Below are 17,649 nucleotides of genomic sequence, written 5' to 3' on the forward strand. Positions count from 1 at the left end.
AACCTTCACATTCTTATTTGCCTCAAGTTTCACAAAACAATCATACAATGTCCTCTTCTAGACCTCCCATTAGAAAGGACCCTGCTTGGAAATATCATGAGGATTTTCCAGGGCAAACAAAGTGTATATTTTGCAAAACAATATTCCATGGAGGCATATATAGATTGAAATACCATATTGCTGGTGTGCGTGGGCATGATGCCGACCCATGCACAAAAGCAGTCACTGAGGCCGTACGTGATTGCTATGTAATGGTTGAAGAAATTGAAAGGAAAAGGAAAGAAAAAGAGGATCTCACAGTCATTGGGAGACATGCACCTTTAGGAACAGGGACACAATTAGGTTGTGTTGGAGGGCCTTCTTCCTTACCTTCATATCGTCCCACTCATTTTGCTACTACTCATGCTTCCGGTTCTGCTTCTATAAGTGCCAGTGCCAGTGCCTCTGCCCCTTCTCATGTTCCTAGCACTGGCAATGGTAGTGGGAGTGTTAGCATTGGACCTAGGATTCGTAAATCTAGGTTGGATACCTTTTTTGCACCTCGCACTACTCCTGGGTCCCAACAGTCACTTGAGAGCATGGGTTGGAACAAGGAGGTCCATGATGCTGCTAAAATGGCAGTTGGCAGATTTTGGATCTATGGCAGTATTCCATTCTTCACAGCCAGGTAAATGTTTTATGTTTGATTGTTTTAATTTTTATAATTTGATTGTTCGTATTAATTTTTGTTGTATATAGTTCATTATACATAGTACATACTTATCTCATTAAAATTATTTGTGACAGGTCACCTTATTGGCAAGAAATGGTTGATGCCCTTACCATTTGTGGGGCGGGGTTCAAAGCCCCTTCTGAGTTTGATTTGAGGGGACCCATTTTGACTGAATTGGTGAATGATGTGAAGAAAGAATTGGGTGATCAACGCCAAATCTGGAGCACTAAAGGTTGCACCATCATGACTGATGGTTGGACAGACAGGAGAAATAGAACTCTCCTTAATTTTCTTGTTTCTTCCGCAGGTGATTGATTAATTTTAGTTTCATTTAGGCATTAATTTTTTATTTTTCATTTAATGATTTATTGAATGATCATTGATCTTGCTTTATTTTTTTATTTCAGGGGGCACCGTTTTCATCAAGTCTATTGATGCCTCCGCCCATTGCAAGAATGCCACCTACCTATGTGAGCAAATAGAGGAGGTGATTAATGAGGTGGGTGAAGAGAACGTGGTACAGGTGGTGACTGACAATGCACCAAATTATGTTGCTGCAGGTAAACTTTTGATTACAAACTAATTTTGTTTGCAAATTAATTTCTATTTTGTAACCTCATTAATTACAATGCAACAAATTATGTTGTTGCAGGCAGACTATTGATGGAGAGGCGCCCATCTATAGTTTGGACTCTATGTGCCGCCCATTGCATTGACCTCATGTTAGAGGATATTGGAAAACTTCCATGGGTCAAGACATGTGTAGAAAAGGCAAGAAATGTGTTCAAATTTGTATATAATCATTCATTGGTGTTGGCTCTTATGAGACAATACACAGAGCATAAGGAGTTAGCTCGTCCAGGAATCACAAGATTTGCCACAAACTTCATCACATTGCAGTCCATGCTTCGTTGTAAGATGGCCTTGAGACGTATGATTGTTGGTGAGGAGTGGTCTTCCTCATCCTATGCTGCCACCCCAGCAGGGAAAGATATGGCAGACTGCATTTTTGATGAGCGAGGCTTTTGGAGCCCTTGTGATGAGATAGTGAAGGTAATTTTTTTATAAATTCTACAATTTTTATTTAACTTTTTGTTTTATAACTTATTCATCATATTCTCTTATTTGCTCATGTTTTAAATTACACAATATTTTCAATTTTACAGTTTGTTAAGCCCTTGGTGGTTTTGTTGCGAGTTGCGGATGGAGAAAAGCCCGCAATGGGCTACATATATGAGGGCATGGATAGGGCGAAAGAGGGCATCAAATCTATCTATGTAGGAGATGAGAGCAAGTATGGTCCCATTTGGCAGATCATTGATAAGAGATGGCATCATCAGCTTCATAGGCCCATCCATGCAGCAGCCTATTATTTGAATCCGACATTCCATTTTAGCCCTACTTTCAGGGCTGATGCGGAGGTCCTTGATGGGCTATACTCAGTCATGGAGAAGATGGCACCTGTTGGTTGTACTCAGACAGATCTTATGCGAGAGCTACAGTTGTTCTCAAATGCACAAGGGGAGACCTTTTCTCGTCCTATCGCCAAAGAAAGTAGGACAACTATGATGCCAGGTAAAAATAAATTGTAAGGCTTAATTTTAGTTTTATTGTATATTGTTAAATGAGTTTATGAGAGACTGATTTTATTTATTTTTCTCATTTCAAACTCAGATAATTGGTGGAGCTTTTTTGACCCAACGACACCAAATCTTCAGAAGTTGGCCATTCGCATCTTGAGCCAACCATGCAGTGCATCTGGTTGTGAGCGCAATTGGAGTATGTTTGAACACATACACTCCAAGAGGCGCAATAGATTATCCGTGGAGAAGATGAATGATCTTATCTTTGTTCACTACAACCTCCGCCTGAGAATGAGAAAGAATGCATTAGCTGACATCTCTCCTATCATTCTAGATGAGGTTGATCCTGAGGCAGAGTGGGCCATTGAGACAGATCCTGTGGCTGTCTTTAGTGATGATGACACTGATTGGATCGACCAGGTAGATATAGAGGCTGAGGCTGTAGCCATGGCAGAGGAGGAGCAGAGAGCACGAGCAGAGAGAGGAGATTCAGAGGCAGATGGTGATAGTGACACAGATGGTGACAGCGACACAGATGTTCCTGATGTTGGTGAGCATGGCATGGTGTCACGAGGAGCGGCTATGGCTGCCCAATCATTTATGACCTACCTTAGACGCCTTCGTAGGGGGCCGGGGCCTTCATCGGAGCCGACGTCGGGGCCGGAGGGTGCAGACTCCTCTGCGCCATAGGCTTGTAGATGTATTTACCTTTGTTATTTGTATGGAACATTTGATGATGATCATATGATGACATGGATTTTTTATTCCATGAGTTTTGTAATATTGTATACATTTGACAATATTTATATATCTATGTTTGTTATTTCCTTCAGCTACAATTTGCGTTTATGCTTATGTGACAGATCATAGATGTATACTTGTGTATGTATTATGTAATGAAATGAGCCAAGTTTGATGATGTTATTGTGTCTTATTCAATAAAGGGTGCATGAAACAAGTTTTAAATCTTAAAAAATCTCTAAATTTTTTGAGTTTTTCACTTTCCCGAGTCCAGCCGAGTCTGGAGCCGAGTCTGACGCCGAGTCCCGAGTCCGAGACCGATTTGGTCTTGCCGAGTCCGAGCCGAGTCCGAGTCCCGTTTCTTTGGTGCCAAAAGGTTGTGGCCACTTCCAGGCATGAATGGTACGCTTTGAGGAACTCGAAGTATGTCTCGACTAGACGTGAGGTTGCCTTGGTGGATGCACAGAGGGCTCGGGAGGAGTTGACCACCAGGTTGGAGGCAATAGTAGCATGAGACTTAGCTCAACCTACCCAGGAGTTGGATGCGGAGAGGGCAACACAGGTGGCTATCGAGGACAAATTGGCTAGGGAGACAGTATCATTTGAGTAGCAGTTGGTGGAGGCTGAGACTAAAAAGCGTGTTTTGCAGACAAGTTTGGTTTAGGCACAGGAGGACTGTGATGTCAAGGAAAAAAGAACTCCTTGCGGAAGCAATAATGGTGACATCCGCACTTGAGCATCGGATGGTAACAGAACAGGGTTTTCAGGTGAGGACGCAGCAGGTGTATAAGTTCCAGGCTCGACTGGCGTCAGCAGTTCCTGCAGTTCTCTACCTTGGTTCTGTTTAATGTCATCTCTATTTTGTATTAAGTCGTCCGGAGACGACTTCTTTTCTTGGGGGGGATGATGTTGTCGAGAATAATCATTATGTTATGTTGTCATGTTGTCGTCGGTAATAATGAGTTACGGCAGTCAGTTAGTTAGTCATCCCGAAGGGCAGTTGGACACGACGGTTAGTCACACCCCTTCGGGTATTATATATTGCATACCTTTCCTTCTTAGTATCATCATGATAGTCGTATCTAGGTGTAATGTTATAAGCACTTGATGTACATGGATTGTTGAATTAATACAGAAACTAGTTCTTTAATAAATTTCCATTATGTTCTGTGCAATTACTTTCTGCATTTAATCGTTTACCCGTATATGGCAAACACAGACTAGGAAAGAGGAACGAGACAATACCCAAAAGCCAATATTCCTTCCTCCATGAGTTATGATCAAAATATGATTCAGCACATGGAAATGAGAGCCAAAACTCACATTTATAAAATCTCACTCAGAAATTAGGGCAACATAGAGATAATAAAATAACATTACAAGCCTTTTGAAATATTTCTTTATTTTCTCCTCAAGTGGACGTCCACCTTTTTGACAAATAAAATAACACTTTAAATCTTTATTACTTTCCAAATCCCATGTCCACTTTTGATTTTCAAAAATCAACTTTAATCTTTAATTTCCTAGCTTGTCGGTTCAGGTTCGGACACCGGTTCGGTTTCGAAGAACCGGTATGCTGGTACGGCAAAATTTTGAAAAGGGGTTTGGGTTCGTTAGTACAAAAACATGTAAATTATATATATATATATATATATATATATATATTATATTTGTGCAACCTATAAGCATGAATTAAGATTAGCATGTCACATAGCATCATATAAACAACAAAACAAACATAAACTTGTAATCATAGCATCATGATCATACCATAATAGCATCATATACATCAAGTTTAATATCAAAATGACAAAATATTCAAGTATCATTGTTTCAAATTTCAACAATATAAAGTTTAATCATCAAATGGATCAGCTAATTCATCCTCCTCATCCTCCTCATCATTGACATTGACATTAGATGATCCAACGCCACTTGCACTTGCACTATAAGTTTGCTCGCCCTCCAAGTCATCAAGTGTCAATGCAAGAAGCTGAGAAGCGGGAGCATCCAAATCGGTATGCTCTGGCTCTATATCCCACATCTTCGTTTCCCCTTGTGTGTAGTCACATTGTTTTTGTGAAAGAAAGCGTAGGTTGGAATACTAAATTCTCCGCTCTTTTTGATAGCAACCTATTGTACTTTACTGAGTGGATGAAAGAGTATGTGCTCCAATTTCTTTTTGAAGAAGATGAACTAGCAACCTATGAAGACAAAGTAAACAATTAAAGTTATACATTAATAAAATTAAAATTAAAAATTACTAGAAACCTATGAAGACAAAGTAAACTATAAATAAACTTGTAATAAATTTTAATTAATTAAACTTGTGATATAACTTTTACAGTGAGGGGTTGTAGGTGTTGGAAGCATGCACCATGGAAGTACCACCAGCTATGAGCATCCTTCTTGGATCTATGACGAAGTGCCGCAACACTTAGACCATTCCCATTTGCAAATTCTATGAACTCATTTGTAACAATATCTCACAAATCATCATCAGGATATAGTCTAAGAAATGTTGCCTTGTACCCATCAGATACTTCTAGATCTCTCCATGGTGGAATCCTTCCTGGTTTATCAAGAAACTGATTGCTAAAGTACTTTGGTGTCAAGGCATAGGCAAGAAGATGCAAAGGAGTGGTCATCTTATTCCACCTTTCTACAATAATTGCTTTCATTCTTTGAAGAATTTCTCCTCGAGGTCATTCTCTTTTGCATTTATAGTGAACTTTATTTTTTCAAGCATTGAGTCAATGCCATCATAAATCTCACCAATGCAAGGCCTATCCATGTCGATATAGCGAATCATACTCATAATGCGCTCAGTGATACTTAGGAGATATGTAACAAGATCCCACCATTTTTCATTCAATATTCTCTCCCTAATTTTTTCTGCCCTCTCACTGCTACTTTGCTTCCATACAGTCCAGTTCTTGCTGATCACCATATTGCATAGTGCCACTCTAACTTTCACAAGTGATCTTAAGACGATTGTGTTTGATGCAAAACGGGTCTCGGCAACCTATAACACAAATTAATGCCAAAATGATTAAAAAATAAAGCCAAACTTTAAAGAATAATACACAATATAGCTTACACAATGATATTATGAACATTGAAATTAAAAAAATCAGAAAATGAAAAATTAAATTACTATTTCACTTACCTTCAATAGCTCCAAATTCGAAAAGGATCTAAAAATCCCTTGAGACACGTGGTGGTTTGTGATGAACATCTGGATGTCCTCAGCCTCTGCATACACATCTGTGATCCATTTTATTTTAGTCCCAATCCTTTGTAGCATAAGATTGAGTGAATGGACCGCACAAGGTGTCCAAAAGATGTGATCATAGCGTTCCTCAACCAACAAACCAGCAGCTCTACAATTTCTTGCATCGTCCGTTATGACTTGGACAACATTGTGGAGTCCCACTAACTCAATGGCGGAGATGAGAATTTCTGCAATAAATTGGCCATCTTTTACTTGGCCCTCACAATCCACAACTTTCAAAAACATTGCCCCTTTAGGGGACACCCCTATGACATTGATCAAGGGACAATTTTTAGAATCTTTCCACCCATCTGAAACAATTGTTACACCTGTCTCAGCCCATGAATCCCTTATGGGTTTCAATACATCTTCAACCCTCTTCACCTCTTTGTCCAATAATGTTCCATGTACCTTCTCATAACCTGGGCCCTTATACCCTCTTGGAGCTTCATTAACACTTTTTATTATTTGCTTCCAATATGGGGAGCGAACAACATTGAAAGCCAACCCATTTGCACAAATGCACCTTTCTATATCTTGGTCAGCAATATCTCTACTCTCATTTTGAAATGCGGTTTCTAAAGGCCCCTTTGTTCTTTTGCGTGTCAAGGGTGGTTCATTTTCAAGTTCATTTGTGAAAAAGAAGGGGTGGTCTTGTACTACAACATCGGGATTAGATGGGGCTTGCATTCCCCTTTTTTTCTTTGCTACAGTTTGATTCAATCTACGGGCTTCTCTCTCTTCTGCCTCCTCATTCTCCCTAAAATATTTCATCACTATCTCATCTGGTATAGGTTTACCATCTTTTCCAAGGCATTTTTTGATGCCTCTTCCTTTTATTCCACACAAATGGCCTACCACCCGATAATATGAACTATTACGTTCAATGCCACATCCTTGACATCTCCAACGAAATCCCCCACCTCCTGGAAGTGGGTTTAAAATATCAACATACTTCCATAAGGGAGAATTCGGATCATTTCTTTGTTTTGTAATTGTTTGTTCATTGCCAACGGAGGAAGAGGTAGATGCCATTCTAGTTCCTGTGGCAAGAAATAACATAAACATATTCAAAAACAAAAACAAAATAATGAAAAAAATTAATGTTTCCTGTTTGACAATTTGTGAAACAAAAATAGTTGGAAAAAAATGTTAAAAAAACCTACCTCTTGTAGCCAATGGGAGCTTGCAATTGTATGGAAATGATGATGCAACACTTGTTGAAGCTTCAAAAATCAGTCTTCAACTCCTCCTATTTGAATTTGGAAGCCAAACTTTGTTCACCCTTTCTTCAACCTGCTGTCAAAAAACTTTTGTTTGCAACACAAATGAGGAGAAATGAGCCAAGATTATGTTTTAGAAGTCTCTTGACACCCCTCATAGTTGTGCAGCTTCTAAAAGGGCTGAGACTTCCAATGGGAATGTGTTGGATGTAATGTCCCCTTGTTGAAATAGAATTTATTAATAAATAATACTAATAAATTAAAATATAAAAGAATAAAAAATAAAATTTAATATAATTGAAATAAAGTTTAATGAATGGTCAAAAGGCATGAAATGAAAAGTTGTGACTCCCTCAAACATGAGATATAAAAGGGAGAGAATGGAATTTCATTTAGGGAGAAAAGGGATGAAGGAAGAAAGAAGGGAGCAAAGGAATTAAGGAAGCATTTATGGGAAGAAGATAAGGAAGTGACTCTTTCAAAGGGGTAGAAATGTTGAAGGGTCGTGACTCTTTTGAAGGGTGGTAATGCTAAAAGGTTGTGACCATTATGAAGAGGTGTGACTCTCCCTCACATTGGATGATATAAAGGGGAGAGATTTTCATTTGAGAAGGATCCATGGAATAGAAGAAAATATCTGAAGCATTAAAAGTAGATTTAGGAGCATACCTAAACCAGAATTATAAGAAATCTGGAAGAACGATATGAACATTTATCAAAGAGATCAGTACACAAATTCAAATCTGCAAAGAATAATCAAGCAAGCATCAAAGGAAAAGAAAAGGAAACATTAAATAAGTAACTAGAGAATCAGATCTGTTGGAATAGAAAGGATTCTCTCTCTCTCTCTCACACACACACACAAATATATATATATATATATATATATATATCTGAGTATAGGCAGCAGATCAGATTGACATAAAAAGAAGACCTATGCATTTACAAGGTGCTTGGAGAAAAATATAGGAATATCCCAATAAGGGACATTACATTAGTACCCTACGAAACTCCATTTCTTGGCCTCCTTTTGTTAGTCAAAGGTAAATAAATCATTGATGACACATCAATATTCTTTTGGTAAAAAAATCGTTAATGTAAATGTAACTAGACTGTTATTACTTTCTGAGCAATCAGAATTCTGAGACAACTAGTTTAGAAGTTTTAGGGTAGGATATAAGGAATGAAAAACTGATTTTATTAGTCTTATCGATTTGCCTTTGTACATGAAAAGTAAACGATTATATTTACTACCGATCACAGTATTGTTTTCTTCTATCCGATATATTATCAACAGAGAGGGTAGCGCATATATATCTTTTGTTTCCATTGGATCGTGCCTCCACAGGGGGTCGCGATCCTATGTGGAACCACGTGGTTCCACATAGGGTCGTGACCCCTGTGTGGAGCCACGATCCTTCTACACCGGTGATTATTTCCTTAAATAAACTCAACGATGCATTAACTAATCATAGCATAGCAAATTTGTTGCATTAACTAATCATAGCATAGCAAATTTGTTAGTTAATACTAACTAAATTTAATCCTAATTAAATTGCGAATGACAGACTTAGTTTCTGTCGCTGATAAAAATAAGGAGACAGATTTATTTTCCTGAGTGTTACGACTGAGACTATAATTAACACTCCCTCTTAGTCTTAGGAGTATAGACCTAAAACTTAATTGAGCTCACCACTAATCTCATGAGAATTACATCACCTAGATGTGAAGTATCATCGTGTGATACTCAGGATATACTCAATTTGATATCCAGGTTTAAGTATCAATCTGTGATACTAAGGATATACTCACTTTGATATCCAAGTTTAAGTATCAGCCTGTGATACTAAGGATATACTCACTTTGATATCCTTGTTATAGTATGTGCACTGACATTAATCTGCTTACATAATGTCTACTATAACGTATCATATTTCTGATATTCAGATTTTCAGTTTATATGATCTTTCAAACATTTATAAGATCGTCACCTTACAATGTTAAAATACAAGTGTTCATTAACTAAAGAATCGTCATCCTTTAGAAATGTACATAGGGAAAGGTTACATACTTCATATACTTAATTATATGATCAAGAAATTTACATAAATTTTAAACATCTTTATATGCATCAATTACATTTTAACCATACCAAGATACCTCCTGAAGTGATCAATTTTCACTCTTGCTAGGGGTTTGGTGAGAATGTCAGTTGTCTAATCTCCTGTATTGACATATTCCAGTCTTATTACCTTTCTCTCTGTCATGTCTCTCACATAGTGATATGGGATCTCAATGTGCTTGGATCTATCATGGAAAACTGGATTCACTGAAAGTTTAATGCAGCTCTGATTGTCACAATGAATGATTGTAGGCTTCAGACTTTTACCAAACAGTCCTACTATCAGTTTCCTCAACCATACGGCTTCCTTAGCTGCCATGGATGCAGCTATATATTCAGCTTCTATGGAGCTCTGAGCTACGGATGATTGTTTTCTGCAGATCCAAGATACCATAGCTGATCCTAAGCTGAAACAGCATCCTGAAGTGCTCTTCCTGTCTATAATGCTTCCAGCCCAATCTGAATTAGAGTATCCATGTAGGTTCAATGCAGTGTGTTCATAATGAAGTCCATAGTCCAAGGTACCTTGTAGATATCTCAATATATGCTTTACTGCAACCAAATGTATTTCTTTGGGTTCAACCATGTGTTGACTGAGTGCATTTACTGCATAACATATATCAAGTCTGGTGTTGACGAAGTACATTAATGATCCAATAATCTATTTGTATAATGTTGGATCTGCAAATTTGGAATCTGCTATAGCTTCTTTTAGTTTATGAAGATTTGTTTCCATAGGAGATGACATTGGCTTGCAATTCATCATTCCAAATCTCTTCAGAATGTCAATGGTGTACTTACCTTGATTTAAATAAATACCATCTAGTTTCTGCCATACTTCTAATCCAAGGAAATAATGGAGTAGACATAAATCCTTCATCTCAAACTCTGAAGCTAGTTCCTGTTTGCATTTTGCAATGAGATGATCTTCGCCTGTAATTAATAAGTCATCTACATATAGTATTAGTATCAACATTTCACCTTTGATTGTTTTGAAATACAGATTTGGATCAGCAATGTTCTTAGAGAAACCTATCCCTAATAAGTAATTGTCAATTCTTTCATACCATGCTCTGGGAGCTTGTTTTAATCCATACAGTGCTTTCTCTAACTTGCATACATGTGTTTTTGCATTATTTACCTCAAATCCCTCAGGTTGCTCTAGATATACTTCTTCTTTAATTGTTCCATTCAAAATGCAGTTTTTACATCCATTTGATGAACTTTCCATCCTTTAGATGCTGCTATAGCCAGGATTGTTCTGACAGAAGTGTATCGTGCAACTGGTGCAAATGTTTCTTCATAGTCAATTCCTTCCTTTTGTGAGAAGCCTCGAGCAACAAATCTTGCCTTATGCTTTTCTATACTGCCATCAGCAGCATGCTTAATTTTAAAGAGCCATTTAGAAGATACAAATGATTTTCCTTTAGATCTAGGCACAAATTTCCACACATCATTCTTTAAGATAGATTGATATTCCTCTATCATGGCATCCTTCCATACTAGTTGTTTAAGAGCCTCTCCGACACTTGAAGGTTCAGCATTTATGAGGTTTGTCATAAGAGTAACATAGCTAGAGAATTTTGAAGGTCTTTTGTTTTCTCTAAATGTTTCTCTAGGTGCTGCAAAGGATTCTGCTTCCTGTACAGTTTTGGTGGCCCACAGTGGTCTCTTCCTGGGATTCTCTGTTGTAGTGTTCTCATGTTCCAAGGTGTTTTCCTCATGTTGCTCCCTTTGAGTTTCAGAAAGAGAATCTTCTTCCAAATTCATGGAATTAGTTGGGATTTCAGGTGTGCTGGAACTCCTTGTTTTGTTAATGGCTACATCTTCTTCAAATATGACATCTCTGCTTAATTCTATTTGTCTTTGACCAGGGATGAATATTCGGTAGGCTTTAGATGTTTCACTATATCCTACAAAAATCCTTTTCTGCCCAGTAGGTTCTAGTTTAGTTCTTTTCTCCTTAGGTACATGAATATAAACAAGACATCCAAATATTTTGAGATGGCTAATATCAGGTTTAATTCCTATAAAGACTTCTTCAAGAGTTTTGTCACCAATATGAGAGTGAGGACATCTGTTTTGAATGTATACAGCGGTATTAGTGGCTTCTCCCCAAAGTGCAGTTTCTTTCAGCAACCCCATTTTGTTGAGGATTGTAGGGTACAGTGAACTCCCTCTTAATCCCAGCATCTTTACAAAACTCTTTAAATACCTCTGATGTGTATTCCCTACCATTGTCAGTCCTTAGAGTTTTGATTTTCCTACCAGAGTGATTTTCTGTAACAGATTTGAACTCTTTAAATTTCCTAAGAATATCTTCAGATTCTTTACTTTTAAGAAAATAAATCCAAGTTTTCCTAGAGAAATCGTCTACAAAGATTACATAGTATAATGCGTTTCCTAGTGATGGTTCAGACATAGGCCCACATAAGTCAGAGTGAACTAGTTCTAGTACACCTTTAGTTTTCCTAGAGCTTCATGGAAAAGAACTTTTAGTGTTTTTCCCTAGTGCACATCCTTTACAAACATCTGAATGAATTGGCTTTAGTTTAGGTAGTCCTGTGACTAATTTCTCCATAGTGGGTAGAGCACGAAAGTGTAAGTGCCCTAGTCTTCTATGCCAAATTTCTGTTTGATCTGTGACTTCATGAAGTAGGGTTTGATTTGGCTCATTACACAATTCATATAGATGCCCTTGTCTGTAACCAATCACTTGTGCTCTTTTGAAGGTGGATGTTTTTGGCCATGCCATTACCTTTCCTTCTATAAATGAGACTCTATATCCATCATCCTCAAGTGCAGAGATAGAGACTAGGTTCCTTTTGATGCCTGGTACAAATAGTACTCCGGTGAGTTGGATTGAGGTTCCAGACTTTAGTCTGATTGTACATGTCCCTACGCCTTTTACCGGATGTGCAGAGTCATCCCCTATTGTTACCTCTTCATTTGATCCCTCTTCCATTGAGTCTAATAATTCTCTGAACCCGGTGACATGTCTTGACGATCCATTGTCTATCACCCAAGTGTTAGACTTGTTTGAAGCTTGACTTGATAGTGCTGAATATAATACAAACTTCTCAGATTCAAATTCTGTGTTCCTCTCTACTTTGGCGAATGATGCCTGTTGTTTTACTTTGTCAAGACAATTAAATGACATATGTCCGTACTGATCACATCTATGACATTGGATTTTTGACATGTCTTTCTTATGAAAGCTTTTCCCATGATGGGATTTTCTCTTCTTGCCTTTCTTACGGGAGTTGGTATTCAGAATGTGGAGGTCCTCATCTTTATTTTTGTGATTTCCCCCTTTCATTTGCCTTGATTCTTCAAGGAGGCAGTCATCCCTTAGTCAATCAAATTCTGTGAATTTATCCCTTGCATTTATGCCTTGTTTGAATGATTCCCAGGATTCAAGTAATCCATTTAGGGTAATCATTGATAGTTCTTGCTTCTCGACATGATAATCAAGTTTTTGCAGTTGATCTCTGAGTGAACCTATCCTCATGAAGTATGAGTTTATTGTTTCACCTTTATTTATACTTATGTGGTTCAACTGTCTTTTTAGAGCTAGGGTTTTGCTCGGATTGTTTATTTCATACGTCCTTTCAAGGGTTTTGAACATTTCATATGCATTGTCATATTTTAATATAAGTGGTATTATGTGATCCCTTACTGCATCTATCACGATTTTTACAGCTTTATCATTTCCTTCATTCCATACAGCTTTCTCAGGTTCGCCTTCAGGTTCGAGCTTGTCTTCTTTTATGAATTTGATTACTTTGTTCTCTTTTAACACTATCATAATTCTGACATTCCAAGCCACAAAATTTGCTGCTCCTTCGAGTCTGTCCTCGAATCTGATTGTGTTCGCCATTTTAGAACTCTTCAATTTTGTAAACTTCGCTTTCAGTCTATTCGGATCTTAAGTAGTTAGGCTCTGATACCATGTAAATGTAAATAGACTGTTATTACTTTCTGAGCAATCAGAATTCTGAGACAACTAGTTTCGAATTTTTAGGGTAGGATATAAGGAATGTAAAACCGATTTTATTAGTCTTATCGATTTGCCTCTGCAGATGAAAAGCAAACGATTATATTTACTACCGATCACAATATTGTTTTCTTCTATCCGATATATTATCAATAGAGAGGGTAGCGCATATATATCTTTTGTTTCCATTGGATCGTGCCTCCACAGGGGGTCTCGATCCTATGTGGAACCACGTGGTTCCACATAGGGTCGTGACCCCTGTGTGGAGCCACGATCCTTCTACACCGGCGATTATTTCCTTAAATAAACTCAACGATGCATTAACTAATCATAGCATAGCAAATTTGTTAGTTAATAGTTAATACTAACTAAATTTAATCCTAATTAAATTGCAAATGACAAACTTAGTTTCTGTGCGCTGATAAAAATAAGGAGACAGATTTATTTTCCTAAGTGTTACGACTGAGACTATAATTAACAGTTAAGTTGTTTTATCCAATTTCACCAAAGATCTAAGCTATTATAACAATGGAGGAGACAGAGATGAATGCCAAGATGAATGCAAGAGTAAGAGAACCTTTATCCAACAAATCACGAAATCATTTAGAGAAACATTATAAGAGATATCAAGGGAGATGTGAGAATCAAGAAATCATAGTTTTAAGACTCGTGGACTCGCCACGGACTTGCCAATCCAATGGCGCCACGAGTCGACTCGCCATGGACTCGCGAGTCTTTCTAATTGACTCGTGCGAGTCTTTTGACTAGATTCGTGCAACCCGGAAAACAAGTCAAAAAATTATCTAAATCTTTTTTTTCAAGTCAGTCTCATTCCTTTCATCAAAATATATACATGAAATATAACATTTAAGTATAAGTGGCATTTCAATGTCTTTTTCCGTTCTTATACTTTAAGTTATATTTCATGTATATATTGTAAATGTATTGTAATTTCCAATTTAATGGACAAGTTATATGCAGGATGGTGTATTTTAATTTTGATATTATGACTATGACACTAATATTGCTATCTTTCTTTTACTGCAGGTAAGGAGGATGAACATGTATCGATTTCAATGTCATCTCCTTTGATTTGAATGATGTATAAGTAGTAGGATGGCCACGATCAAGTGGCACCTTGATCGGACATGTCTTTTAGACATGTCCAACCAAGATGTCACTTGGTCGTGACCCTTACTAACTTAAAACATAAAGCACGTAATGCAGAATAATAACGCCATAGATATCAAACAAGGATATGAGATATTATTCCATTCATAATCGTTTCCTTTACAAGTTACATTCCGAAGTATATAAAGATGCCGAGGGGGTGCGAGCGCCAACCGTCGCACCGCAACTACCACCCCTCGGCTGCCAACTAACCAACACAATTACAACTTAATTAACTAGTTTTATTTCCGTGTACAATATTGCCGCCAACATCATCCCCCCCAAAAGAAAAGAAGTCGTCTCTGGACGACTTAATACAAAATAGAGATGACATTAAACAGAACTACTGACGCCAGTCAAGCCTAGAACCCATACACCTGTTGCGTCCTCGAACCCATACACCTACTGCGTCCTCGCCTGAAAACCCTTGGCTGCTACCATCCGATGCTCAAGTGCCTCTTTGGCATCACAATTCTCCTGTGCCTAAACCAAACTTGTCTGCAAAACATGCTTTTCAGTCTCAGCCTCCACCAACTGCTACTCAAATGATATTGTCTTCCCTAGCCAATTTGTCCTCGATAGCCACCCGCGCTGCCCTTGCGGCATCCAACTCCTTGGTACGCTGAGCTACGTCTCATGCTAGTACTGCCTCCAACCTGGTGGTCAGCTCCTCCCGAGCCCTCTCTGCATCCACCAAGGCAACCTCACGTCCAGCCGAGACATACTCCAAGTTCCTCAAAGCGTACCATTCTTGCCTGGAGGTGGCCACAACCCGCTGGCACAAAGGCTAGGAGACACCTCAAATCCTCCATCACACTCCCCAAAGGCTAATAATTGAACTAAATAACTCCTTGGTGTCATACAACTGCGCGGATCTGCAATGCCTTCCCTCAAACTCTGTTTGTTCCCAACCTCCAAATCCGTCTCCCTCTATGGCTTATGGCTTCCCTGCCAATGCTTAGCTGCAGGCTTCTTTCTCACAATACGAAAAACCACAACACTTACCATGACATCTCTAATGCCCTCCGTCCAACTCCAACAAGTGTACTATAGCTCAAAAATAAACTGGGGTCTGGGGGCAGTGCCCCCAGCGGGGTCTGGGGTAGCGCCATAGCGGGGTCAAGGGGCAGCGCCCCAACAGGGTCTGGGGGCAGCGCCCCTCGCGGGGTCCGGGGGCAGCATCCAATTTACAACCTTCAGAACCACACGAAAGTCCATGGCGCGCATCATTTCTGTGATATTTTATGATGTCAAAACCCTTCTTCTACACTCCAATATTTTCAGTGTCCAGGCTCCAGATGTCATTGAATAATTTTTCAATCTGGTCGTCGTTTTTTTTTTTGTTTGTTTTTTACACTGTAATGTCCCCGATGGCACCCCGGCCATACAACCTCCCCGTACGGTCAACGACAGCACTGACACCTCCAATCGTGCGGCCACCTGCCTGTGTGGTTGACACCCTCCTTACTGTACGAACACACCTCCAGCGTACGGACAACTTTCTCAACTGTGCACACTGTACGGTCCTCCTTCCGCACACCCAACGCAGTTCAACCGTACAGTGACCACTCACGACGAAGTGGCTGCGTGTGTGTTTGTGCAGCTGCATGGTTGTGCGGCTACATCTTTTTTTTTCGCGTGCGTGGGCTGCGTATTTTTCCTTTGTGTGCGTTTTTGTCTCTAGTGGCGGTGATGTCCACTGTCGATGTTGCCACCGCACGGTGGTCCCACCGTGGCTTCCTTTTTTTTCGACTGTACGGTCACTGTCATACGGACCCGTACGACCCTACGTTTTTTATTTTTTGTTTTTGTTTTTTAAATTTTTTTTCCCAATCGTACGGTCAACTGCCGTACAGACCCGTACGACCGTACGTTTTTGTTTTTTTTTTAAATTTCCGAATTTAGTTGTCTAGAGGGTCGTCGGCTCGGGTCCCCTGTCTCTGGGATCGCCCTTCATCCTTCTCGGTTTTCCTCGCCCAAGAGTCTCCCGCGTTGGTCCTGTGCCCCTCAAGTCACCTGCCCGGCCTCTCGAGTCCCCTTCCATCCTCTCGGGTCCCCCTCCGGCCTCTCGGATGTCCTTCCGCCCTCTCAGGTCACCTGCGCGCTTCGCGTGGTAGGGTTTCAATTTGGACCCGTTGGTGGCAAGTCTATTTTCAGTGGCCATCCAAAGACCTGGAACCACAAATTCTATGGCAACCACGGTCTCCTTCCCGTACATAAGAAGAAGAAGAAGAAGAATAAAGATTTTGAAGGCTGTGGCCTTCCACACAAGGTTCCAACCATTGCCAATAATCTTGGGATTATCTACGTCATCAAGGTTTGGGGTGTCTCCCTTCCAATACTCTCTGTATTCCGGCAGGTACACCTCCTCCGTTGCTTGCTCTGGTTCCTCTACTTCGAGCCTGTAGCTCTGGAACATTTTGTAATCCTCCATTTGCCAATGGAAGAGCCCGTTCAATGACCCTGTCTCATCCTCGGAGCACTCTCCTAGTTTGAGAATCCCTTCGTCGTTGGGCTCCCTGCAGCCCCGTCCTTCATCCCCCCAGTCGCCTTTTCCTTCATCCTCTGATTCCGAAGATGATGCCAGTTCCTCGTCAACAACCTGGGTCCTCAAATCAATGGTGTACTTTCGCCCCCCTTTCTCCATAGAAAGGGTCATCTTTTTCCAGTCGTGGTTCACCTTTGCTGTAACCAGCCACCCTTTGCCTAAGATGGCGTCGTACCCCTTCTTCTTGAGTGGGATTACAACAAAATCTAGTATGAAAGGTTGCGTGTCAATGGTGACCGGCTGGGCCATCAGGGTGTCGAGTGGCTTGATGTCGTGTTG

The 17,649-nt window shown here is 39.6% G+C and overlaps 2 protein-coding genes across 8 annotated transcripts in view; one reads left to right on the forward strand and one right to left on the reverse strand.

Annotated features, from left to right (window-relative positions):
• LOC131038040 (uncharacterized) overlaps positions 1-17,649 on the reverse strand; it is a 187,257-nt gene that overhangs the window by 102,735 nt on the left and 66,873 nt on the right. The gene's annotated exons all lie outside the window — the stretch shown is intronic.
• LOC131873661 (uncharacterized) lies at positions 1,530-2,345 on the forward strand. The gene is made up of 2 exons (XM_059216717.1): positions 1,530-1,765; positions 1,879-2,345. Exons 1-2 carry the CDS (start codon positions 1,535-1,537, stop codon positions 2,302-2,304), a joined length of 657 nt encoding a protein of 218 aa, XP_059072700.1. The 5' UTR covers positions 1,530-1,534; the 3' UTR covers positions 2,305-2,345.

Source organism: Cryptomeria japonica, chromosome 2 (assembly GCF_030272615.1).
Source record: "Cryptomeria japonica chromosome 2, Sugi_1.0, whole genome shotgun sequence".
Taxonomy (NCBI): domain Eukaryota; kingdom Viridiplantae; phylum Streptophyta; class Pinopsida; order Cupressales; family Cupressaceae; genus Cryptomeria; species Cryptomeria japonica.

Bases quoted from the DNA above. Each gene is read 5' to 3' on its own strand.
- LOC131873661 (XM_059216717.1), top strand. From the start codon at position 1,535: ATGAGACAATACACAGAGCATAAGGAGTTAGCTCGTCCAGGAATCACA. The intron at 1,766-1,878 runs GTAATTTTTTTA...TCAATTTTACAG, and splicing joins CTTGTGATGAGATAGTGAAG to TTTGTTAAGCCCTTGGTGGT.